Raw genomic sequence first — 26,423 nt, 5'->3', positions numbered from 1 at the left:
GAGCCCCTGAGGGGCTTCGTCCCTAAATATGGCCTTGACCTTATTTCGTTACGCGATGGCTCTGCGGGCTGTAGCGGCTGGCAAGACATATGGGCCTCCTGGGACCTGTACTGAGGACTTCATCTCCTAAAGAAGCTATGCAAATTTGGTTCACAATAAAGATGTCTATCCTACTCCTCCCCTCCGGAGGCATGTTTGCAATGTGAGACCAACACGAATATATCGAAAGATATACTTCTTTGTTAAGTAATACGCCAATCAGCATCCCTTCGTCCGGCGAACTGATAAGCAAGCATCTTACTTTGTTAATGTGTTTATTTCCCTCATTTTATGTGCGTTATTGATAAGTTTCTTTCTTAATGCATTGCTGAAAGCCACCGGCTGCATGAGCCTTCACAAGAATGAATATCATGAAATCACCCACTTGCACCACGTGAGAAATGATGCGGGGCACCACATAAAGTTTCAGGCGGATGATACCAGGGAGGTTGTCCACAGCGGAGCTGTGTCTGGGTAGGTTTTCATATATTTTGCGATGCCATCGAACCAAAACGTCTTTCGGCAAAGCCAACTTTGTGGTGACGATGATTGTAGGGTCTAATGCGCCGACATAACGCCGGCGATGAGACGCGCCGTAGTGGAGGGCTCCGGATCAATTTTGTCCACCTGGGGATCTTTAACGTGCGCCGAAATCCCGTACACACGGATGTTTTTGCTCTTCGCCTCCCTCAAAAAAGCGGCCGCCGCGGCCGGGAATCGAACCCGCGTCCTCATGCTCAGCAGCACGAAAGCCAACTTTGTCATGGCGTCTTTGAAGCGTGAGCGTTTCATAGAGCGAGGCGGTCGTGTGTGTGCGTTACTAGAATTGGTTCGTGTCTGCTTGCTTATAGGCAGCTAAAACTCCCAAGGCTGTGTACGCCCCTTCGAAGCGCGAGTCGTTCTATAGCTCAAGACGTTCCACAACACGCGCTTTAACCAGGAAATGGCGAGGGGGAAGGGGTAGCGGCGCAACGCATAGAAGACAGGTCGAAGTCATTCGAGATCGTAAGGCAGGAACGGATGACGAAGCAAATCACGCCTATTGGCCGGAGGACGAAGCCCGTCGAGAAAACGGGGCGGAAGAAAAACGCCCGAAACCTTCAATTGGACATTATTGCTTTCGAATTGTGAGCCCGGGGTCTCACCTCATCACATCACTATGAAATATACTGACTCATAACCCACGGGCTTAAAAACCATTGTGCACATAGTAGTAGTAGTAGTAGTAGTACTCATCATCATCATCATCATCCCAACCACCACCACCACCAGCCTATCTACACCCACTGCAGGGCAAAGCCCTCTCCCATTAATGTCCAGTTACCCCTGTCCTGTGCTAGTTGCGACCAATTTATCCCCGCAAACTTCTTGATCTCATCTGCCCATCTAAATTTCTGCGGCCCTCTGGCACGCTTGCCTTGTCTAGGGATCCCCTCTCTTACCCTTAATGACCAACGGTTATCTTGCCTTCGCATTACATGCCCAGCCCACGTCCATTTCTTCTTCTGACTTTTCCGACACGGATCCCATGTTGGATGAACACCAAGGTGCCGCTAACAGCCTCAATGATATCCTTCCGACACTGGGATTGCCCCTGAAAAGACTGAAAAGACGGACTTTCTCCTTGTTCATGGTCGCCATCAACTCCCAAGGGATATGCGCAAGGTCATCTACCTCGGCGACACGCCAGTCTCCTCTAAAAGTGGGCAAATTCGTATTTTAGGTGTCCCGTTGGCCAGCAACAATAGCGCTAAGTGTTGAGTCAGCCAGCTTAAGCGCAACTGGAAACCCATGCTTCTACTAATTTCGCGTATGTCGAACAAGTACGGCGGAGCATGCCAGTCAACCTGCCTTACGCCTACTCGAGCAGTGACAATGAGCCGACTTACGTATGGCGCTCTTGTCTATAAGCTCAACAAAGTGTATATGCAGCATCTTCACGTTCTTTATCGGGCTGTTCTTCGCACCATTACCGGACTTCCGCGCCATACCCACACGGAAGCCCGGAATCAATCAGCCCCGGTACCCCCGCTCGAACTGCTCCTCGAGGCAACCCGACAACTGCACGAAAAATGCCGTTCCTTGACCTGGCAGGGTGCGGCTCTTACAGCTTGGGACTCGCAAACGGCGCTCCCCCAGACCCTACCGCAGTCTCCCCCTCCTCCATGGAAACGACCCTTAGGGGTTGACAATCTGCAACGCACAGGCGTCCCAAGATCCCGATCCAGAGTTCGCCATCATGCTGTTTCTCGCACTCTGGCGCCTAAAGTCTCTGATGAACAAAAATTCCCCGCATTTCCCCGAGGGGAAGAATGTGAAAGTGCGAATGCAGGAGTTGAATTTGCGCGGTTCGGTAATGTTCGCGAAAGAGAGATCACACACACACACACAACTACAAAGAAAGAAAGATGCATTTATTCACAGACACCTATTTGTGTTGTCGTTGTACTTGATTGCTAGAGCGGGTCTCAGCTTTGAAATTTCGTGTCAGTACTCCTTTAAGCGGGTGCATTAGCCTTTCTCACGCCCGATTCCTGGCCAATCCCCCACGTGGGTATGTGCCATGCACAGACACCTATTTGTGTTGTCGTTGTACTTGATTGCTAGAGCGGATCTCAGCTTTGAAATTTCGTGTCAGTACTCCTTTAAGCGGGTGCATTAGCCCTTCTCACGCCCGATTCCTGGCCAATCCCCCACGTGGGTATGTGCCATGTCAGCGGCCAGGCAGCGCGCGCCCATCTCCCCCCGTTGCCAAGGAAGACGAGGAGATTCCTGGCCAATCCCCCACGTGGGTATGTGCCATGTCAGCGGCCAGGCAGCGCGCGCCCATCTTTGAAATTTCGTGTCAGTACTCCTTTAAGCGGGTGCATTAGCCCTTCTCACGCCCGATTCCTGGCCAATCCCCCACGTGGGTATGTGCCATGTCAGCGGCCAGGCAGCGCGCGCCCATCTCCCCCCGTTGCCAAGGAAGACGAGGAAATTCCTGGCCAATCCCCACGTGGGTATGTGTCATGTCAGCGGCCAGGCAGCGCGCGCCCATCTCCCCCCGTTGCCAAGGAAGACGAGGAGCGCGCGCACCCGCAGCTGTTGCTATGTGGACGGACGGCGGTCACCGGAATTCAGGGTCGCTTATAAAGTGCATTCGCACTTAAAACATTTACACAGACGCGAGCGTGTCTGCTAGCCGCATGGGACTGGCTTGGCGGTGTCCGTTTACTTAGTTTAGACGGCGCTCGCACTCGACAAACATCCACTACTTCTATAATGGACGCTGAGCTACATGCCATCCTCGCAGCCCTCGACCACTTGACATACGAGACTTCTGCCGCATTACCACTCCGCATTCACTGATTCCCAAGTGGCGCTACGTGAGCTCCGGAAACCCTTCTCCGATCGCCCTCTGGTTCACCAGATTCAACATATATCTGCTTGCTCGCAACGGTACCTCTGTACGTGTTGCGTGGATACCGTGACACATGGCTCAGGGTTCCGGCAACCAGGTTGCCCACGACGCAGTGCAGGGGAGTCTTCAAATAACTCCTCCACTGGTTGACAGCCCCGCTCCCCCGCTCTCCCTAAGGCAACAGCTAGAACACGCTCGCCAGGTTAGGCACAACCGCCTTTCCACTGCCACTCCTGTAGGTTTCCTGCATAATTCCCCATAACTAACTCGTCCTGCCGAAGTTTTTATTAACAAATTTCGCGCGAACGCTGCATTGACGATCCACATCACACGCAAATGGCATCACCCGACCGGCGATCCTCCGCCCTACTGCCCATATTGCAACACAGCTACAATAGAAAATCCGACGCACCTTATTTGGCACTGCTATGCTTACCAATCCTTCCGTCCCATCCTGCTGAATGTCATACCCAATTCAAGCGAGATACCCCCCACGACACTCAGCGACCCCGATTTCCTTGCTGCCCATGGGCGCTGTGCTCTAGACAGTGGCCTCGCAAAGTAGTTTAGCCGGGGTCTACCACCTCTATCTGTGTCTTCAAGGACTGGTTATTACTCTCCAGGATCTTCAAAAGATTTTCACTCACTCACTTAATTTCTACTAATAGGTCCGTAACGCGCGTTTGTTCCCTGACCCACTCCGCTCTCTTCTTGTCCCTTAATGTTACACCTATCATTTTCCGTTCCATAGCTTGCTGAGTCGACCAGCAACATAAGTTGAACCCTCTTAGTGAGCCTCCAAGTTTCTGCCCCGTAGATGAGTACCGATAAGATGCAGCTGTCATACACTTTCTTCTTCAGGGACAATGGTAGGCTGCCATAGGTAGTAGTAGTTCAAACGTTTATTGGCCTTGGTGGATGAGGGAGCGGCGGAAGAAAAGGTCTACAGATCCACGGAAATGTTCCTCATGGCCTAGTTTGCTTATTTTGAAAATATTGCAGCGGAGAGAGAAAGAGAAAATCGTTTCATTCCTGGCCAGGCTTAGTAGGGACGCTTGAGCCGCGCAAGCGCAGCTCTGTGGACCCGAGCCCTGTCGACCAAGGCGCACTAGGACTTGGCGTCCGAGCGCGCGACGGCAGGCAGCCAGGACTCGGGGGGGTTGGGTAGAGGAAGAGGGAGCAGGGCGTGGCGATGCCAGATGTCGTGGGGAGTACCTCCTTAGTCCCCGCACTGTGAAAAACAGGGGGGGGGGGGGTGCGGAAGAGGATGGTGATATGGGGGTGAGAATAGATCGAGTGGGGAGGGAATGCGTTTAAATTTGTCTCCAGAACGCTGATTCTGCGGGGGATAACAAGGGGTGAGGGGGCGAAGGGTGGTACTTGAGAGCGTGTGATGGAGGATGATATCACGGATGGTGAGCAGTGGCTCAACTTTTATGAGGGGCTGCGAGCAGGTGGTTGGGAAGCGCAGGGGCGGGGGGCTCTGTTGAAGGATCCGGTGTATCAAATCTCGGGCGGTTTCGTGGGCCTTCTCCACGCCGCCAAAGCCCATGTGGCCAGGAGTCCACAAAAGGGAGATGGTGCGCTCAGGATACGGTTGAGAGCGGAGAATTCTGTGTGCGAGTAACGAAAGGATGCCTCTGCAGAAATTTCTAACGGCCGTGTGTGAATCCGTTAATATGAGGGTAGGCGTGGAGTGGGGAAAAGCGGCAATATATATTGTCAGTAGTGTTCCTCGAACACCAATCGATCTTCAGAAATGGTGCAACCAATAGCAAGAGGTGATCGCAGTTTTAACACGCCCAGCCAAAACACCGCTTCTTTTAGTGTCCTTTTATGGGAGGCCATGCAGAGCACGTCTTAACCTGGGTTGGCTCCACCACCTCAGGGCTATGTACCCAGGCACTCCCATACTCGTAGGGGGAGACTTCAACGCCCCACACTCTTTATCGGGCTACGAGCAAGACTCCAAGAGGGGAGTACAGGTTCATGACACCTTCACGAACATGAACTTTACCTTACTGAACAGTCGAGCCGTACCTACCATCCCTTCAACTCGGTCTCATGCTCCGGCTTACATGGTGGCTTGGACCCGGGAATCCCTCCTGGAATCCGGAGCTAGACGCTTGGGTGAGCGACCATTCTCCAATTTTGATTGGCGTGCACACGAAGTTACAAAACTTCGTCGCCAGGTCAGAATTGTTCACTGGGACAAAGTCCGCTCTGGCGAACGAGCTTCTTCACTAACTGCCGAGAACATAATTTCTACGCTGCAATCCGTACTCACCGACTGCACTATACATACCACAGTGAACGAGGATCAACCGAAGCATGATATGCACCTCCTTAAACTTTGGGCAGAGCGTCGCCGAGCAGAGATTTTTGCTAATCGCAACCCGGCGCAATTCAACGCTCGTGTCACGGCAAACCGTATCGCAGCACAAGCGCGACGCTACAAGAAACAGTTGTCACGTCGCCGTTGGCATGACTGGTGCTCTGGCTTTGGCTCTGGCACTGGAAACAAGGCCTTATGGCGGACCTTCCAAGCCATGTAGAGGAGTGGCAGCCTGGTTGACCAATCAGCTAGCATTCGCCTGGCTCTCAACATCAACCCAGAGGAGTTTGCGGACAGAGCGGCCGTGAGTTACTTTCCCAACCACCAACAACCTCCGGCCGCCCCTCCGTCGGCTGTGGTACTGGATGAATCGGGTATAACCAAACCGTTTACGATGGCCGAGCTCATTGCGGCCATTGACGAATCAAAAGCACACTCTTCTCCAGGGTATGATGAAATCCCGTATGAGCTGTTCAAGAACTTGGAGGGGGAGGCCTTGGACGCACTACTCCGTTCGTTGAATGATGTGTGGGCAAAAGATGTCATTCCACCCGAGTGGAAACACTCCGTGGTAGTGCCTATCCCCAAACCGGGAAAACCACCCCGGGTATTAATGCACTAAGACCTAGTTCTTTGACACCGCCAATATGCAAGATATTTGAGCGAATACTGGCCACTCGATTATCCTGGTAGCTGGAGCACAACAGGAAATACCATCCTGCTCAGATTGGCTTCAGACCGCACCTAGGTACAGAGGATGGACTCTCTATTCTTGCTGATGATACCTTGCATGTTTCACCCCACAGCCATCTTGTGCGGACTGTGGTGGCCACCGATATTTCCAAGGCCTATGACAACGTGGACAACAGAACAATACTCAGAAACATGGAGTCCTTAGGGATTCCACATCATGTATCCAAAGTGGTACACTCCTTCCTGTGCTCCAGGACGTTTTCTGTACGAGTGGATGGGAAGCCGGTCGGCCTGTTTACATCGAATCGTGGGGTACCGCAAGGTTCCGTGCTAGCACGGCTACTCTTAAACATCGCATTTGCACCCTTGGCATGGAAGTTGCAAAACATCCCTTTCGTGAGATTTATTATCTACGCGGATGATGTCACACTGTGGTCCACAAACCGCGACCTCGGTTTACAGTGCCGTCATCTCCAGCAAGCCCTAGATATTTTTCGTGCCTTTGCGGAATCAGCCGGCCTAGAAATTTCAGCTGAGGAGTCGTGCTACATACAAGTGGCTAATAAGTCAGGAAGGAAGTTAGCCTCTATGGCTAACTTTCAACTTAAAATTGGTTCAGCTGCCATACAAGCCAAAGAAGAGCTGCGAGTGCTCGGACTTCTGATCCACCAGTCGGGTTCTGGTTTTCACTGGCTCCGAAATGCACGGAAGGAGTCCTCGACAACCTTGCACTTGATTCGCCGGATTGCAACGCGTAGTGGAGGAGCCCGCACGGAGGTGGCTAGAAGACTCGTACTTGCTGTTCTCCAGCTGCGCATACTCTAACAGGCACAATTTCACAGACTTACCATGCAACAATAGGCGCAACTTGAGACTTTAAACAGAGAAGCCATGCGCACCATCACGGCACTTCCTCGTCTTACCCAGATACTCATCTTACATGAACACGCCCAGCTCAATACTATATCGGAGCTTATAAACCAGCGCGAAGAAGGAAGGAAGCTGAAGCGTTTGTATATTCCAGTGGTCGCAGCGCTTCATTCACATTTTTGTCATGCGTCCCCCGTCACTTCAACCTCAGACGATCTTCCACCGTGGCGGTACACGACAATGACAACGAATAAGACGACGAAGCTTCGTCGCCGTGACCAGCCAGCACCAACCTCCGATACCACAGTCCCTGAAGGCCACTGCATACTGTACACAGACGCAGCTCTTCTGCCGGACGGAGGACGGACTGCTTTCGTCAGTGCCACTCACCCGGAAATCAAAGGCTCGCGCTGTTACGCTACCGACACTCCGGACCCGCTGCTACTGGAGCTCCAGGCTGTTCATGACGCAGTCAATGCTGCAAGTGCTCTCCATAACATCCCGGAGGTGCATATATACATAGACTCGCCCAGTGCTCTGAAGCATCTGAAGCAAGTAAAGAAGACACCTCTGATCTGCCAGCAGATTCACAGCCTCCACAGAACATCAGAGCTAACGATCCGTGTACATTGGGTACAGGGGCATGGTCAGAATCTACTGAATCAATTAGCGGACCATATTTCCCACTCTTCTTCCCTCCCCCCCTGAATCCTCCCCTAGCCCCCTTCCTTGTGATCCGCGCTCCTGTCTTTTAGCCCGGAAATGCCTTCTGAGAAAGGACACACGTGCCCTAATTCCCCCGTGTGTTTGCTCCCTGCGCCCTAATCTTTCCTGGGTGGAGGAAGTTTCTCTCGGGAGGCTTCGGGCTGGGGTGGCCGTCACACCTTCAGACACTTGGACTTGGGGGCACTCACAAGACGACCCAGGATCGTGTCCCAAGTGTCCCTCTCCGGCGGTTGCAGCTGATGCCAAGCATTTTTTTGTGGATGTGTTCGGGAACAAGGACCGCTCGAGACGATGCGCTCAGAAAGGTTGGTCTCCGGTGGGATAAACCGGATGATTACAACCGCTGGCTGCAGGACTATAAATACTGCAGGTCACTGATGGACTTTCCGCCACTGGACTGCATGCATACCTGTAGACTTGAAAACCTGTTTCGTGACCTTCTGTGCTCTTGGCAGCCCCTCTCTCCTTATTTTCATCTCTTTATCTTTCCTTCCTACTTTCTTCCCTCCTCCCATCTTTACCGCCTCTCATATGCCGCGCGGCAAAAACTCGAAATTAAAAAAAAAAAAGGTGGTGGCCTGGGTGATTGCTGCTGTTGTTATTATTGTTGTTGTTGTTGATCGTTTTGTGGTGGCACATACCCACGTGGGGGATTGGCCAAGAAACGGGGTGGCTTTTTGCTGCTTCCTATGCCTCATGGGGGTGGGCAACGCGGATGGTGGCCGAGCCGCAAGGACCTAGCCACTTCTTTGTCGTCCTCGTCGTCTTCTGTCTTGAGTAAACTATGTATCACGTGCCACTATGTCACTTCTGTACTGAAATAAACAAAAAAGCAAGAAACGCATTTTAGACTACCTCGCTGTCTTTTGAGCGAGGGTTTTATTTTTTGTTGCAGCATAGAAGGGAGAGATATTTCCGGAATTGGCAAACTAGGAGGTTAGAAACATTTTCATGGACCTGTAAAGCCTGTCGTATGGCAGTACGATGGTCATGAAGCCCGTGGGCTATGAATTAGTCAGTCCCATAGACATGAGGTGAGGTGAGACCTCCTTAAGGCGTACATAAGTCTTCTCGGACTGTCCTCGGACCGCGGGTTAGTTGGACGACACTGCCCGTGTGGTTGTAGTCAGGGTTTGCAACCTAGGGGTATCGGGGCCTCAAAAGGAGTCGGTTACGTGTTTCGTGTTGGAGACTTTTGGCTTGCGATGCCACACCGATCCGGCACAACCGACCACCCCACAGCGCACGTGCAGCGATCTAGCATTATCCAAGGACGCTTTGACAGTTGCGAGTATGCGGAACAGTGCGCATAACAGCGGCAATAAAGCCATTGGGGCTGTCGTTACTACGTGGCAATGACTTTATAGCTCCTCTGCCCCCCCCCCCCCCCCCCCCCACACACACACACATTACCTTGGGCGCGTGTTTACAAACGCTTCGCTGCACAGAGCACCCACGTGACATGTACAGAGCGCTTTTAAAAGGGGCCCGCCGTTCGTGCTCTGTGGCCTCGATGTACAGTACCGAATACTCGCGATGATGGCTTGGGTTCGAGCCCCAGTGGGTCTGTCACGTAGTTTTTTTTTATAATTAAACTTTTCTTTCTAAATTTAATTTTTGAACTCAAATCTACGTGTTGTTTTGGTTAATAATAGGGATTTAGTATGTTTTAGGTGACTTTAGGATTGGAACGCAGCCAATGAGACGTTTAATTACCGTTCTGCATCGCCCGAACAGACATGTCACGTGAGTGCTCTGTGCGGCGAAGCGTTTGGAGATACGCTTCCTGGGCAGAATCACTTTAAATTTTCCCTTTGAAAAAGATCACACAAAAGCTTCAGAAATTCAGAGAATCGCCTACTAATGCGTAGCATGCTTATGCGCTTGTCTTGAGAATGAGTTCTTTAAAGCCAAATTTCTTGTTATTTTTTTATTCTGTTTAACCAATAATTTCCGTTTACACTATTATAGCAATTACCGCTGGAACTCCGCCAAATCTGCATTATTGTGGAAAAGCAGGAAAAGATACGCTTCGCCATTTTTCGTTATTTTTTCTATTTTTCTTATTTTTTGGTTTTTCAAAATTTTGTTCGACCAATTATCTTTATTTACGCTATTATAACGATTACAGGCGGAACTCCCGCGAAATCTGCATTTTTGTAGAAATAAACGACGTTATAGGGTCCTGGCTGCGGGGGTACTCGGCAAAGAATGCTACGAAGTAAAAATTGGCACAGCACAATCGAGAAGTAGACCTGACTAGCGCTACTCCTGTCTATTCTTCGCGGGTTCCGTGTATATTTCTTGCACTGTTATTCAGAATAATCATGAACCAAAGTGACGCGAAAGCAAGTTTTATTAAGATTTTTATGCCTGCCTTATCTTGGCCAATTGAGAAGGCATTTCGTGGCGCCGATATTTAAAAGCCTAATTACGGCCATGAGTCCCACTGTCGCGGAAAAGAGCTGTGTCTTCCAGTCCTATGCAAATACTTCAACGCAAATTACGTTACGTGCATCTGCTGAGCATAGTCGGAAGGTTTCACTAAACAGGTTATGCTAGGAGCGTCTTTCATCTAACTGGTGAAAATGACATTCATTTCTTGTTTTTTCACAAATTCTTCGTATGCGTTCCCACATGATTGCGAGAAAATAGCCGTGGCACTCGTCCGTGTTTACTTTAAGCCGAATAAATTCCCATCTGCACACTACGTAGACACTATAACAAGGTGAGGTTTCAGAAAGTACATAACGTCAGAAATGCCTTTAATCGCAACTTTATATTAGTTTTATGCAGCTTTGCTAACCCTGCACTTTCTATTATATGCTGAGTACGCCAGCCGCCGACATACTGGATCGTTTTCTGAGATTCAAGAGCAGCTAAACAAAGTTCGAAGCCTGCAACATGCTAGCTGTTTCAGCTTTCACGAACATGTCCAGCACGTAGTGAAGTATTTGCGTAATATCGCATACGTCGCTGGTCATTATGTAACACTCCCCCAGGCCACATGTGGCATCATGAGAAACGAGCAAGCGGATGGGGCTGCGGCTGCTATCAGAACATATTCTTTACAAAGCATGATGCCTCCGCCATGATAAAGGCACTACCTTTGATGGAACGGAACCGTTTATGGTCACTTCTAGAGTACCATCACAGTTCGACCCATACATTAGAAAAGAAAATTCCTACATACATGGGATAGGCCAGACATCAAACCCATATTGTGACAGTTGGGGCTCACCTTAAGCTGCTGAACATATATAACTAGAGTGATCTGCTTACGCAGAATCAAAATGACGTTTGCAGCATAAAATTGAATGTCGACGATTAACACTGAGACTGTTACTTAGACTTTCTCACTGCTCATCGCTAAGACCTATCCGCGTTATTTGAGTTCCTCGAGGGCATTGGTGTATCTACGATATTTTAGCCTTCCCTTCATTGCAAGACACCCAGATCCCTGCTTCTTCCTCCACCTCTCGCGGTTCCATCACGCTACCACGACTTCCTGCACCATTATCGCAACCTTCGCCTCACTTTGCCTCAACCTCAGCCTCAACTAACCAAGGAGGGAGCAATCATCTGGCGTCGATTGTAAACAAACCCTATTACAACGCACCCATCCACCACGCTATCTCCCCTACCCGATACAGCCTCACCTGTCACTTCTGCCCCTCTCTTAATGCTACCGGTGTGGGCCTGTCAAAACACCGCATCGCTTACCCCCAATCACCGACCTTCCCCAGAGCAGTGGGAGGGCCTGCTGACCAGCTCCCGTCCCTGGTCACCCGAGCCAGGGCTGCAGCCAAGGCCCAAGGGTACCTGGACTGAAACGACCCCACCCCACCGAGTGACGGCTCAACCACCACCGTTTGCTCTATTAAATGGTTATTCTCTCTCTGTGTGTCTCTCCCTCTCTGTCTTCTTCTTAAAGGAGTACTGAAACGAAATTGCAAAGCTGAGATAACTGTGTAAAAGGCTTTTATCGTATATGACGATATCTCCCAGCGGGTTTCAACCTTAACCTTTAAGCATAATATATTTTAAATACATTTTGAACTTAGTGCGGCCAAGAGCGCTCACAACGGATACCTTTACGGAATCGGCATCAGCTTGAAGCCATCTGCTCCCCTTGCCCTCAGAATGCCGACGTGAACGCCCCCTTGGTTTTCTTAACTGCCGTGCGGTCGCCCCGATCTTGGTCAATCTCCTTAAGTGGGTATGCTTGGCTTGACAAACGTGCGCCAGGGACGAGGGACGCATCGCCAGGCGCGCACATACGAGCGCTAGTTATTTTCTTGGTTTCGTTATCTGCCGGCCGCTCACAGCGAGCCCCGCGCTCACGTGCGCGCCCTCGGCAATTTCTTGGTATTTTTAACTGCGGACACGAAAAATTTCGATGTGCTAAAGAGCTTCGCTCTTAAAATTTCGTGTCAGTACTCATTCAACAACACCTACGGCATTTTCCCCTCCCCGCCTTCTCCCACAAAGTCGAATGTCGACGAACTCATATCGGCAAACCTCTCTGCGTTTTCCTCTTTAGTGAAGAGTCTATCTCTTTCGGTCTAACCCCCCCCCCCCTTCTATCTCTCTGAGTTTAATGGGAAGTGATGCGGAAAATAGCCAAAACTTTTATTCTAATACATGAAGTCTAAAATATCTTACCTCACCCTTGGCAACACTGAATATTTTGTTGACATCGAAATACTCTAATATGGATAGGTTACAAAATTCTCTCGGCAGCAGTTTGAATGGCATTTATTTTGTGTTTAATAACTGCTTCGTGCTTAAAGTAGTTGCAAAGCGTTGGTACAAGTTAGGCGTGTGGTATAGCACCATTCAAACCGTACAGGCGGGATTCGGAGTGGTTGTTTCTAAGCTTACCTCCCTCCTTGGACAAAATCACGCGCTAATTCCAAAATAATATCACCTCCACTGCCGTCGTCGTCTTCGTCTAGACGATAGATTGATCAACGTCAAACGTAAACAGCCATAATTGTCTCGTCAGGACAGTCGGCGACGTCAGTCTTTCAAATGAATCAAATAAATGATCAACGAGTACTGATTTACATACAGGTGCCGTCAAAAGTAATTGAAACACGGTCTCGTAAATTTACAGGAATTTCTTCTACCGGAAACTGCCTGGCTGCATTCATGTGCGTGTAAAGGAGACCTTCATACCAGAAAAAGCTTCCTATAAACCGGTAATGGCTGTCATAAAGCCAGTAAGACAAATACTTTGTGATATTCACAGATCCTAGTTCCAGTTACTTATGACGGCACCTGTAGGTGTACGCTTTGACCAAGTAGACTTCTGCATTCCTTCACGTCGGTTGCCCTCAACAGATGTATTTTCTTCTCCCTCCTTCCCTTTTTATCTCTCTGTGTATCTCCATTATTGCCCACTCTCACTCTGTCTTTTCTAACCTTAATTTTCGTCCCCATTCCAACCCATTAGACACGCCCATTTTTCAAACGTATGCAGACGGATTACAGTATAGACACCCCATCAATACTGCTTCAGCTCTTGTGCGAGAAGCATGTACACTTCGGTCACCGGAAAACTTGCAGCTAGAACGTAAGGAAACAAAGGACGGTCGAGAGGAACACGAACGCAACGCTTCTCTCGGCCGCTTTTCGTTTCCTTACGTTCCAGATGAAAGTTTTCCGGTGATCATGAAGCAGCTCGCCCAATCCCAAGCAATACCTTTAGGTCAGTCGATCCCCAGCGGGAAATTTCTCTTTCCAAAGGAATATCACACCCGCGCGAGCTTCTCCTTTCCCGCCAATAAATTCCTTAAAAGCGGCGCCATAATATTTTCTACTGTTACGATATTTCTATGCTCACTCAGATCGGTTTCGGTGCCACCGCACAGCTTTAAAGGCTCTGTGTCACGCCGGTAATCTTGAGAATCTGATATTACGAAAGCAGCCAGGAGGCTCGGACGAACGAGCATTCGTTAAACGCCGAAGGTTGCGTCCCCGCGGAGGCAGGCAAGATGAGAGTTGTCCCTGGGCATTGTCGAGATGCGATCACGGCAGAGCCCATGCCTGCTCAGTCTTCGCCGATGAGGTAGCGATAAATACGAGCACAAAGCAGCTCGGTGACCTTTGTAGGTACAACAAACGTGATCCGAATGCAACAAACAGGCCTACCTGACAAGTTGCAGAAGTAGCAAACTAGGGACGGGATGCGAACTAGTGGTATGCGCATTCCCCGTTGCTTATCTAAAGGCGTTCTTCTTCCCTTTTGATGTCTTTTGCCCTATCCGCTGATGGCATCATTTGGCGGATAACGCGACATCAATGTCAACCAAAATTGTTGGCGTGACAGCCTTTTAAAGTCCTGTGTAATGTTTTCATCAATCATAAAAAATGGCCGCGTATCTGCTCTTCTCGTTGCAAATGTCGACGAAAGACGATAGTCGACTGGCGCCTCTGCCAAGTAAATGCCCCCTTTCTCTTTCCTCCTCACCTCTCATGCTGTTCCTCTCCCGTCTCGTTACTCCTAAGATAACACGTAGAGATATGCTCAAATCAATTTAAATTTACCGCGTTCGACTGCTCCAAGTCGGATGCCTCGATGCGAGCGCTGCCGTACGGCGGAGACGCGCGTGAATCGAGTCACAACGTTTATACCACCATGTTTCCCTACTCCACGAGCGTGCCAAGCAGAACGTGGAGCCTACCTAGTGGAACCTTTGGTTGCGTTTGCCGTTTTAGTTCTTATTATTGTAGCGCAGGAAACAGCAGGCGGCGGTTTTCTGCACTTGATTCAGTAGTTCATTTTCTATCGTAAAAACCAAGCATCCGGGAATGTTTTAATTAAGAAACACTGTGCATATAACATGTATTGATTTTCTCCATTACATTTGCGTAATGTCTTGTTCTTGTTCAACAGTGTTGACAAGTATGAGCATTAACACCGGACTTAGACGTTTAGGTTTGGCTACCGGTATATAAGACTACTGCGTAGCTCCTGTTTCACTTTGGCCGAGTGGCTGAATCGAGTCATAGACAGACAGGCAGACATACAGATAGACCAAAATTTCTCCGTTTAAGTAGCCCAAGAAAGACTATCGTCTTTAAAATGCTTAGGTGGTATTTTAACTGTAGGTCTGCTCTTTTTTCCCACGGCTTAGCATGCTCTTTAAAGGATACCACACTGGCGTGACAAAGCTTGTAAGATGGCTTGAGTGGTATAGGCCACAACCAAGCTTTTCAAAATATCAGCTGACTTTGAAAGCTCCCTTTCTCGCTCAAGCATGAGGCAGTCAAGTGAACTCCATCACCACCGTTCTGCTAGCCTGCGTCGTGGTATACCCTCCTCTGCGCTTCAGTTCTTATTGAAGGAATATAACTTCTGCAATCAAGCAGAATCCTGTTGAATGACATCTCGCCTGGAGTACGCATTGCACTAAAACCTGGTCCGGACTTCAGCACTTAAGCAATCTGGAGTCACGCGTGAACCATGGCATCCGGTTTCTTACCTTGTGTGAAGGGGTGAAGCCGTGCTATACTTTGTCACGGCATATTGCCTCTCTTCAAATATGAATGTGCTACATTGGACTGTCCCAGGCATTCCTTTCAGTAAATGCCTCCAACGGCACATATAATCTTCAGAAGAAAGAGGCGCTAACGTAAGATTTGAACTTGACACTCAAATAAAAACGAATAACAGTACCGTATCGCTCGACAGGTGACTCTTACTGGCCCAACTCCGTTAGTATTGAGATATGTTCCGCCTACACCAGGCGGAGAGAGAAAACTGCTGGGCGCCTTATCATTCTCTGTTTTTCTTCCCCTGGCCGTGACAATCAAACCTGTTAAATGACCCCTTCACGTTGCCGGCGATAAGCCTAAAAGGTGAGTCGACTTAAGAAAACGCAGGGGCAGCCGTTTCCTGACTTTCTCAACTCAATGCGCCGGCGACATTTTCATCTCGCGAAAAGACGAGGGTAGCTTTTTGAAAGAAAATGACGATATTAACCAAATTTTTTCTTATCATTGTGTACCTTCTCGATGAGCTAATCTCACTCGGACGAAGCGCAAATCTCCGTGAGCTATTGAATAATGCGGGCGTCACCCTTCGCATGTGTGCGCCCGTTTTGCCTTGGCACACAAGGGTTGTGATCTGCCTTAGAACGAACAAGCGATGCAGAATCGGGGTCACGCAAGCAAAAGACAAATAGCATCTGCGAACTATGTGGTCACAAAGTACCTTTCTCACGCAGAACGAAGCTAGACGGTCCCCGCCGGGCGGAAACCGTACACGCCAAAGATATCGGTGCTGCTCCGCAGCAACACCGAAACGTACCTTCCAAGAGCATCAACAACAAAAGAACGAAAGCGTCGCGCGGAGCAGCAGCTGCGTCGTTGTTCCGGAGGAAGGGCTATCGCACACCGCATCCACGGCAGTACGCAGCGTACAAGAAGTAAGGAGAAGGGGGCCATACAAGAGAGAAAAGTATACGCACGATGCCAGCGCGCTCGGGGGAGAAAGGCGTCGAAAGCGAACGGAATCTCGAGCTTTCATAGCTCGCCAACGTTAGGAACCCTCAAGGAGGATTTCGATTTCGCGAAGGCAGCAGCGACCTTTCCCTGCGCGCTATCTTTCTAGGATGCCAGCCCGCAGATGCTGCCAGAATACCTTAGCGCACCGCCGGAACGGCGCAAGAAGGGGGGAGGAAGATGCTCTCCGCTTCGCCGCGCTGGGTGGATCTAGATTACCCCATTGATATCGGCGGAGCACCATAATCAATTGGGACCTGGATCGGCGCGGGTATATAAGCGATGCCGCGGCAGCACCATGTCACTCCTGTGCTCCCTAGCGGTCCGACAGCCCCTGCAAACAACGGCAGTTGCTTTGCGACGTGAAACCTAACGCAACCAGCGCAAAAATGCTCGCTAAGGTGAGTCGGCCGCCGGCATCGGATACCCAACGTCAGTGCCCGGATTAACGACGCTCGCCCGGACGAGACGAAGCCGCCTGCACGCCCTGGTCGCGTCCTCCTCGAAGCCTCGTCTGCTGTTTGCCCTGATAAGCGGACTTCACCGTTAAATTCTGGTGGAGCCGGAAATGTGCCTGAAATACCCCCGGACGGTGTCTCGTCTCGAGTTTCAGGGCATCGGATTATCGATAGTTAGGACCAGTCGAGATTTGAAATCGCCTCCGATACTGCTTCAAGTTGCCAGAAGGCAGCTCCGGGGATGTCCTTCTCCTATTCTGACATAAACTTGTCGAGTTATATGCAAATGTAATGTCAATACCTCAAGTTAGCGTGCCAGATTAGAGTTTGAAACAGACACACCGCTGAATGTGTCAGTTAATTCTAAGTACGGAGAATTATGGAATGCATACGTGGACGCTGCTCAGTTAATTCTAAGTACGGAGAATTATGGAATACATACGTAGACGCTGCTGTTTATGGAGCAGAATGCAGGATGCTGGAATATTTTCAGCGGTAGTACTCCTCTTTCAAAATGCGTTTAAACTATGCGGATGACACGTTTTCGCCAACACAAACTGCAAGCGCTCGTAGCGCTATGTTCATGCGGCATGTTTCGTATTTACTATAGCCTGAAATTCTCCTGTTTCTTTACCTGCTACTTTCTCTGAATGCACAGAGAATTAGCGCAGACCTGGTATTCACGCATTGTACATACTATAAGATGTGTAACGTGTAACAACCTTTCTACGAAGTAAGCGAAGCTGAAAACTACATGACGACAAAAAAAAAAAGATGTTTTTGTTTCATCAGGGTCTTATACAATAGACATTTAATTCAATGTAACGCAGCCGCATTTTAAAAATAATCTAACTCGAAAAGAAATAAAGACTAATTTTGTATTGTAGCTTACCTTCCGTCAGGCGTAAATTACCTTTCACTTACCCTGGTCAATTGCGATGACTGTGACTCTGAACTTTCAACGCACCTGCTTCTAAGTCCATACACCGATGGACAATCTGTAGTATTACCAATTTAACGCGGAGTCTCGTTCAAGGAAGGCTTAATACATTTCCATGTTCGAAGCTCAGCTGCGGCCGGATACGCACAGCTATTTCATGACACGTTACAATACGTTGTCCCACTTATCAATGTTGGTAACATGTTGTGAAAAAAAAATCTTTTCACCACTACAGCACTTGATTCTGCTCGTCTTGACTGACCCCAAGTGCTAAAGATACGGTAGCAGTGGCAGAGCGATGTGTTCGTTTTTATCTGTACTCATTTTTGCTGTGTCCATATCTTTCCCGCAGATCGTCTTTCTGGCGGTGATCGCCTGCGCCATGTCCCAGGTGCTCGTCTACCCTGGAGGCGGCGTGGTTGAGGTAACCACGTTACGCTTCTCGCGCTGTGCCAGAAGTGTCGCTGCCTAAGCGATTGAGTCACGGTTCTACGCACGTAACCTAATGCACCGTCACGCAGCCCGGAGAATGGGAAGAATGGAGAGAAAGCGTTCGAACGGTCATCCGAAAGGTGGCTTCCGGCACAAGACTGTGACGGGCAAAAATTTCCCTTCGACCTTACGAACGCACAGTGCGGCCATGCCCGCGCCGGGCGCGTACGTCTGTGGCTCAAATGGCCGTAAAACGTAACCATTGTTCACCGCGCCGCGAAAGAGGCCGACGATGCGGGCTAAAAAACAATGAACGCTCGAACCGAGAAAACCATCTGCGCTACGGACCGTAGAGAATACCTCTAGTGTAAATCGCACCACTCAGCACAAAGGAAATACTGTTCTTACTCCTTTCCGCATAGTTAAATAATGTTGAGTTTTCAGTATTTAGAGGTAAAAAAAGACGTCGGTGCGATTTATCTCAAGCAGCTTGCGTTCTATTCTCTTGGATAAGAACTGGCGCCCAGTACCTTTAAACTGAGTAATGGTTAACAAGAGCGCCGTATACATGCTTTCAAACGATGGCACGCTGAGGGAAGTCAGATTGTTTACAGGTTATACGTTGACGAGTATTGATGGAATTCCCTCGCGCGCATCGCTTACCTAACAGAGCTCGCATGCATATAATACCGTTTGGATTGAAGATGCAAAACGTTAAAATCACTGGTCATCGTACGCACTGTCGCGTTACCGCCCACGCTGGTCCACGTATACGTTGACTTTGTTTCACGAGTACAACTGAGTACAGAGTACCCAGCCATATTGGAAAGTCCGTCTAGTCCGCCTACTGATGTTGCATTTTTTTTTTCGCTTTCTCACTTTGTCGTACCGTCTATAGGACAATTTTCTTCCGCCTCAGTGTGTTCGAGACAAAATGACTAAATGAGGCGCTCCCACGCAAACGTAAGCAAGATGCTTTCCTGCTCTCGTAGAGATTTTCCTGGATATTATGCTTGTTGGAGATTAAGATTGCACGCCCGTTCCCCTGTCTTCCCGCTGTCATGGCGTTAAGGAAAGTTGAACCGCCGGAAGGAAATATAGGCGCCTTGTTACGGCATTGCAGGTCACAGGTGCGGTAACGGCCGGGATGCTTACGGCATCACTCATCGCAGGGCTACAAGCTTTGCTAAGCACGCTGCAAACTGAATACTGCTGTACAAGACGCGCAGGCTGTTATGCTTGCTTTTTTTTTTTTTTGCCAGGCAAAAATTTAATTATCGGAGTTCCTTTTTTCAGTAGTGGAGGCATTATTGAAGTTTGTGGTTCCCCATGTTTATAAAATAATAATAATAGTTGCAGAACGTTTACACGTGTCGTTTAATAAATCGTGAAACGTGAAAGCGTTATAGAACTCGGTGATGAGGAAGACGGTGTTGTGGACCTGACACAGAGGTACGGAAGCGCATCCATAACACGTGCATCAAGGGCGAGCACGTGTTACGACTCATCACAGCTTAGCGCTGACGTCATCGTACACCCTAGCGGCATCCGCATGTGGTGACAACGTTCAGTTCCTGCTCGCACGCGATCTGTTGGATCAGAGCGTCACGATTCCGGTGGTTTCAGTGAATGCCTCTGGATGCCGCTGCTGATTCTTCCACTCGCGCTGATTTTTTCCTCACTGTCAACGCCAACGGCGACCCTGGCTTTTCTCCATTGTAAATCACTCTATTATAATTTTAAAATGCCGGATTATAGTTAGAAAGGAACCTCCGTGAAGTAAGGTAGGAGAGAAAAGAATCATCAAAGTTTTAGCTAACCTACCCATTTAGATGTTCCTTTTATTTGTAATTTTTAACACGTCTTCGCTAGCACTGGCGGAAACCTCGGCGATTTCGGCCAATTACCGCAGTTGAAATGTTCTCTTCGTACGTTCACGTACGTGCATTTATGTAGCGTACAGCAAATACGCTCTCCAGGTAGCCTTGGACTGTAATGAGGGTCTGAGATATCAAAAGCTGCGGTAAAGACGGTTTAGTCAAAAATGCGCTCGAACAGCGAGTTCCAGCCACCAACGCGCGATCCTACTTTGTTTCTGCTTCCATGCTGTATTCGCTGCGTAGCCTCAACACAGGATTGTCCCCATGTATAAAGCACGTGACAATGTATAGGAACTGCGCAGATATGTACTAACCACACGTAATTACGCTAGAAGGACATAAATAGGCCGCCCAAAAATGGAAGCTCACTTTTATTTCTTCCTCGGACAGCCAAGCCACACATCTCTTACGATTTATGTATGTGCGCTCCTTCATTTTGTAATGTTTTTCCTTACTTACGTGAGTGGAGATGGCTCAGTTTTTCACGCTTCCAGTTCTTTTTTTTTCTGTTTATGTAATGCATGATGCGGAACTGTACGGCACGGGTGCGCACGTTCATTAGTGACTCCTAAAAATAGATCAGCCGAGCTTCCCTCGGTTTCATTCCCCCATTCATAAGTCTTCCTCTCATTTTCACTTTCCTGCTTTATTTTATTTTTTATTTATGTTTTTTTTTTCTCGCGCTGAACGTTCTTTTTTTAGCGATCCGTGTTTGGCGACTGCGGGTCTTCTATTCTGACATGTAACCAGCCCCTGAAACGGTGCGCAGCGCAAGAATATTGTTGTTGATAAGCGTTTATTGGAGCGGGAGGCGGTGTTGAGGGGGGTGTTCCTGAAAGCCGCACTTTACAAGACGCACTGTGCGCTTCTTGTGTGATCGTGCTTAGCAAAACGGGTACATCTCTACTAGAAAGAAGCTTTGTATTTCTATGCCTCGTGCTTTCGTGTTCCTTTCATGTTGTGGTCCTACTGAAATTCCCGAACAAATTTCCCGCAAGCAGTTGTCTCGTGAAGCGTAATAACGTGCTCTAATTTCCCATCTTATCCCGTGATGCTCTTCCTTTAGGAAGTAGTGCCATGTATGGCTGCACAATCAATTATGGCTGTAATTGGCGCAAAACGTCAAAACTGCACAGCTCATACGTCATTGCTCCAGATCAAAATAACCAAAATAAACGGAGAGATAAGGAAAAGTAAAGCTGACCAGTCCAAACAAAAATGTACTGACGTTTCGGCTTCCAGCACGGAAGCCTTGTGGTGGAAGCCGAAACGTCAGTATGTTTTTGTTTGGACTGGTCGGCGTCTCTTTTTTGTTCCGAATGTACCCTCCCGGTCAGACGGGATTCCGTCATGCTCTCGACTTCAGATAAGGAAAAGGCTGAAAAATAGGAAAGTTGAGCGGATTGATATAAAATCGATGGGTAAAACTGGTGGCCCAAAAGGCGAATAATCAGACAGATCGTAGATACGTCAAGCGTCTCACGCCTGACTTTCTTCCTCGTTATTCTTTTCTTATTCTCCGCCAGGGGGTCCCACAAAATGTCCATTGTGGCTTCTTGTGCCCTCGTAACGAAAAGCTCTTTTCCGCTAATGTCGCCGCTCCCCTTCCCCTCTCCGTCTGCAGCCCCCGCAGCCGTACCACTTCAGCTACGACAACGTGAACCCGCTGGAGGGCGGCCACCACTACCACGAGGAGACCAGTGACGAGACCAACTCGCGTACCGGCTCCTACGGCTACACCGACGCCAACGGCATCACCCGCCGTGTCGACTACGTGGCCGACGCCGGAGGTTTCCGCGCCACCGTGACCACCAACGAGCCGGGCACCGCCGCCAGCGCACCCGCCGACGCCCTCTACAACTCGCCATACTCCCACTAAGTTAAACGCTGCCTGAGATCCTCTCACGCTCCAACACACGAACTAGCCAACGCACACTACTCGAGGCCCGTTGTCCCTCCTTCAGCCTGCCATGGGGCCCGCTGCTTCGACTTGCTCCGGGCTTGAAGCAGCAAGTGATGAACATTTTGCCGAGATCTCAAAAGCACTGTTTCGAGCAAAGCTAACTCCGTGGCCTGTAACTTGTTTCCACCGTTCCTGAATGTCGAGGCGTATCGAACTAACCAATGTTAACTCTAAGCAAGTTTTTACTTAGCTGGCATAATGTAAATTTATAATTGGGTAGAATCTAAGAACGTGTAGCAGCGAAAAAAAAGCAACATTTTTCAGTGTGACTAAAAGCGGCATCACTATTTTTATTCTCCATAAATTTTCATGCTTGCATGAGCTATTGGCACGTCTAAATTGCTGGATCTGGGTTCATCTAAATCGATCACTCAACTACATTAACTGCCAAATATTGAATGGACGTGATGAGCCTTGATCGCGTACTCTTGCTTAAAACGTTTATTTTTTATTTTTCAGGAAAGCAAGCTAGTCCCTTTACAATACTGACGCATCTTCTGCGCTATGTTGAAATCACGCTCAATCATAACGGCAGCTCTTTAACCACCGGAAACAAAACAGTACAGGCGCACCGGTAGGAGGAAAGACAACGGACTTAGATACAACGAGGTAACAGCAACATGCGAAATACAGAAACACACGCCTGCACACGCACAAGCAGAATTAAGACCGCGGTTTTCATTCTTAGTATGATCGTGCACAGTATTGTTTTGTCTTGTTATTTCCTCGTGATGTGTCTATCTATTTATTCGTCCTTCCCCGTTAATATCTCCTCGCCCACTTTATGTGTGGTTTCTTTGTGCTTTCATGTTGTTTGTGTCCAGACTAGGTTCTTTTAGGCTTTTTACTTCACTACGTACAGTATCGCATAACAGTCGTGGCGCTTTGAAGCAGGCGCTTGGGTACGCTCGCTCACGTAATGCTTGCAAGACAGTTCGTGACATTACCTGCAAAGAAACACAGACTGAAACAACAAAAAAACTATCTTCCTACGTACGTTTCTGTTCATGCCCCGTCGAGATTGAACACGCACTTCCCAGAAAGTTTCACAGCTTGTTTTTGTTACGTACCGCGCTACTTCACGAATTTTTGGTTGTGCCTTCTTCTCCTATTTCTTTCTCTCTTTTTTTTAATCGACGTCTCTGTTTTGCTGGGCGGCTGGGCTTTAATATGAGGTGCTCCCACGGAACAAACTTTATTCGAAGACCTAAATTTACAGTCAGATTTGAATAACATTGTTTTTTTTTTTTTTTGTCAGAACAAAAACGCAGACCCGAAAACAAGCCGGCAAAGACCGGTGAATTATCATTCTTTTTTTTTCCAATAGAAATTCCTGTGAGCGTATAATATTTTGGGTGGCTGGCGCTGGTTTACAGGTAAAAATCTGAGGAGGTTTTGTTTCAGGGAATACAACTATGTTGCCAGAATGCTTCTCCGTGTATTGTATTGTCCAAATGTCCTTTGTTGTGTACAGAAAGTAGTAATAAAAACCGCTCAGTTACAGAAACACAAATGCTCGAGGTGCTTCAATTGATTGCGTACAACCTGCAGTGTGAATATATTTCTAAAATGAGTGCGCTGCATGTGAATGTCAACTAGAAAATGCTACCTGAAACATCTATTGCTCCATGGTTAGCTCTCTTGGCAGAGCGACTGCTCTAGATAGGCGGTGGTCCCGGCTTAGAATACTGGACCAGGTCGAATTTCTCAACTGTGAAGTTTCTGAGAAGTCTGTGTAGCTTTCCTTTGTGGCCATGCGGCTGCATTTGTGCTGAAGGTCAAATTTCACCTCAGCAGACTACAGAAAAAAATAACTCGCATTTAACGTACATGGAATCGTGATGTGTGAGGAATATTTAAAAAAAAATAATGAAAGGGAAGGATAACTCTCCAGGATCATATCCCTCACGTGAGGGCATTTGTTTATTCGTAGAGAATATTAGCTCAGCTTTTCACCTTACTAAAATTTTGTTCTGTGAGTTTTATACTTACTTTTTTTTTCTGGCCACCACACTGCTGATGAAAGGGTAAAAAATCAGCTGTCGCCGTTAAGACGTAGAAATTTGTTGCCCCGAACACTTCCTAATTAAACAGGAGTTTCCCAAACTATGTATGTCGTCGTCGGTGTCGGTTGAAGGAAGCATTGCTGCAATTCTTTCAGCTTACACTGTTTCCGCTTACAAGACCAGCAAATATGGCGGTGTCCTAGGGAACACGAACCCTATTGTCTTTTTCTTTCTTGTTCCCTTTGAACGTACAAGAGTAAAGAACAGACATCTTGGCTCGGCCCTTTCCGCAGGAACGAATTTAATGACGTCTTTCAGTACGTGGCCCGTTTTCCAAGCGTGGATGGCGCAAAAAAAAAAACAAAAAAAAACGTAGTCCCGTCGCTGACTACTATAAACAAACTTGCGTGCTACATATGGTTGGCACCACAAGAGTCGGCTGCCATTGCCAGAGTGGGTCTCCAAGGAGCAACAGAGAGAGTGCATTCAGAACGCGCTGATGAGCGACTGGTTTCGCTGCTTAATGCAACCATACAACCTTCATATAGGCAACGATCCCGAAGTGTCTACCACAGGCACGCATTGACATGGCACTCCGGGCACGCTTGGAAGTCGACGTGGACTTCCTTGGCGACCATTTTCAGTGACGACAAAACACCATTCATGGTGTTTCAACGAATATCCGTATGAAAGTCGGGCTCTGAGGAAGAAAAGGTTAGAAGTCCTGTGCGATCTAGTATTATGATAGGGATGGCGGGAAATTTTCACATTGGATACGCATGTCTCTCAGGCATATCTCCAGATACGGTGTAGAAAGAAAAGATGCCGGTTACCTCCCTCCACAGTGGCTTCAAAACCGTTATCTCCAGCAATAATAAATACCCTAATGTGTGTCTGAATCAGTTCAAGGAAGCAGCAAGGAAGTGGATTCTATCTCCCGCCCTGTTCCACTTCACCATGGAAATCCTGCCCTCGAAATTTTTGTAGCGAGAGCTACAATGGCCGTATTCTCGCCGTTTCGCTGCGGCCGGTGGCTGCACCGCGAGCTGAGCGGTTGCCTTGCAACCGCCGCAGCTTGCATAGCCACTCGCCGCGCCATCTGGTATGACGTCAGAAAGGGAGCCGGTGATACCACGTTGCAATAACAGAGCAGGAGCCGGCGTTGTATCGTATATATAGAAATGGCGGCTCGGTGGGATTCGTCGTCAGATATAGAAAGTGAGTCTGAGAGACGGACAGAAGCCATTCTTCGTCGTCGGAACAAAACCAGGAGGAGCCTCGAGAAGCGTCGTAGCCGTACAGAGAACCAAGATAAACAATAACGTTAACCCTTCCTCTTGCTGCGCACACCCAAGCGTAACTGAGTTACGCCACAGACAATTTTTTTGTTCTTGGTCTTCGGCACACCATCTATGCCGGTAATGTCACCATTTGAAGCTTCTGCAGCAGTCCGAAGACGAGAAGGCACTCTGTATGACTGCTTGGAGATGACCCATGCTCACGTTCAATTCATTGGTCTGAAATTTTGACCCCAAAAGCCTAAATACTGATTGTCCTAAACAAAAACAGCAAGCAAGCTGTCATCTGACGCTTCCTTAACACTCTCCTTGTCAACATCCACCCAATTCCCGCTGCCTACACATCCCAATCTTCTATTTTACTCCCCAGCACAATGGGAAAAGCACCCAGCTGACCACAGCAGTCAACAAACATATCAACCTAATTTAAAACATGCTGTGACAAACCGCCCTCCAGCTGTCTAGGCTTCAGTCCACCCAAACTCCACAAGATCATAGAAGCGGCTATCTTATCCTATTTCGGATCGCCCTTCGATGCCTACAACTCAAGAAAACTTAATAAGTGGAATTGGAGATCTCCCTGCAGAAACGCCTGCTAACGAGCTTGGTTTGCCCCAATTTCTACACATTACTATCTAGTGACGGCTACTTTCGCCATCCCCCCCTTCCACAATAACCATGCCCAGAACGTAGCCACCCGAATCGCTGCGCAGAGGCACATTCACACTACGTCCACCCAAGGTCTCACCATCGTGTCTGATACCAGCCTTCCCGTTGCCCCCTTTTTACCCTACGAAAGACCCCTCCCCCTACCCCTATCCCATGCTATCCCCTCCATCATGGTCAATCCTATCCCAAGCCACCATTAA

The 26,423-nt window shown here is 48.6% G+C and overlaps 1 protein-coding gene across 1 annotated transcript; it reads left to right on the top strand.

The window, feature by feature from the left end:
* Positions 1-16,876: 16,876 nt before the first annotated feature.
* On the top strand, positions 16,877-22,633 carry LOC144167648 (cuticle protein 16.8-like). The gene is made up of 3 exons (XM_077696837.1): positions 16,877-16,978; positions 18,328-18,399; positions 21,912-22,633. Exons 1-3 carry the CDS (start codon positions 16,967-16,969, stop codon positions 22,164-22,166), a joined length of 339 nt encoding a protein of 112 aa, XP_077552963.1. The 5' UTR covers positions 16,877-16,966; the 3' UTR covers positions 22,167-22,633.
* The last annotated feature ends 3,790 nt before the right edge of the window (positions 22,634-26,423 follow it).

This window comes from Haemaphysalis longicornis, unplaced genomic scaffold, assembly GCF_048455015.1.
Source record: "Haemaphysalis longicornis isolate Haplotype H1 unplaced genomic scaffold, Haemaphysalis longicornis Haplotype H1 scaffold_2, whole genome shotgun sequence".
In the NCBI taxonomy this organism is placed as follows: Eukaryota; Metazoa; Arthropoda; class Arachnida; order Ixodida; family Ixodidae; genus Haemaphysalis; species Haemaphysalis longicornis.
Note: the sequence above shows the minus strand (reverse complement) of the source record. Positions and strands in the feature narration are given on the sequence as shown.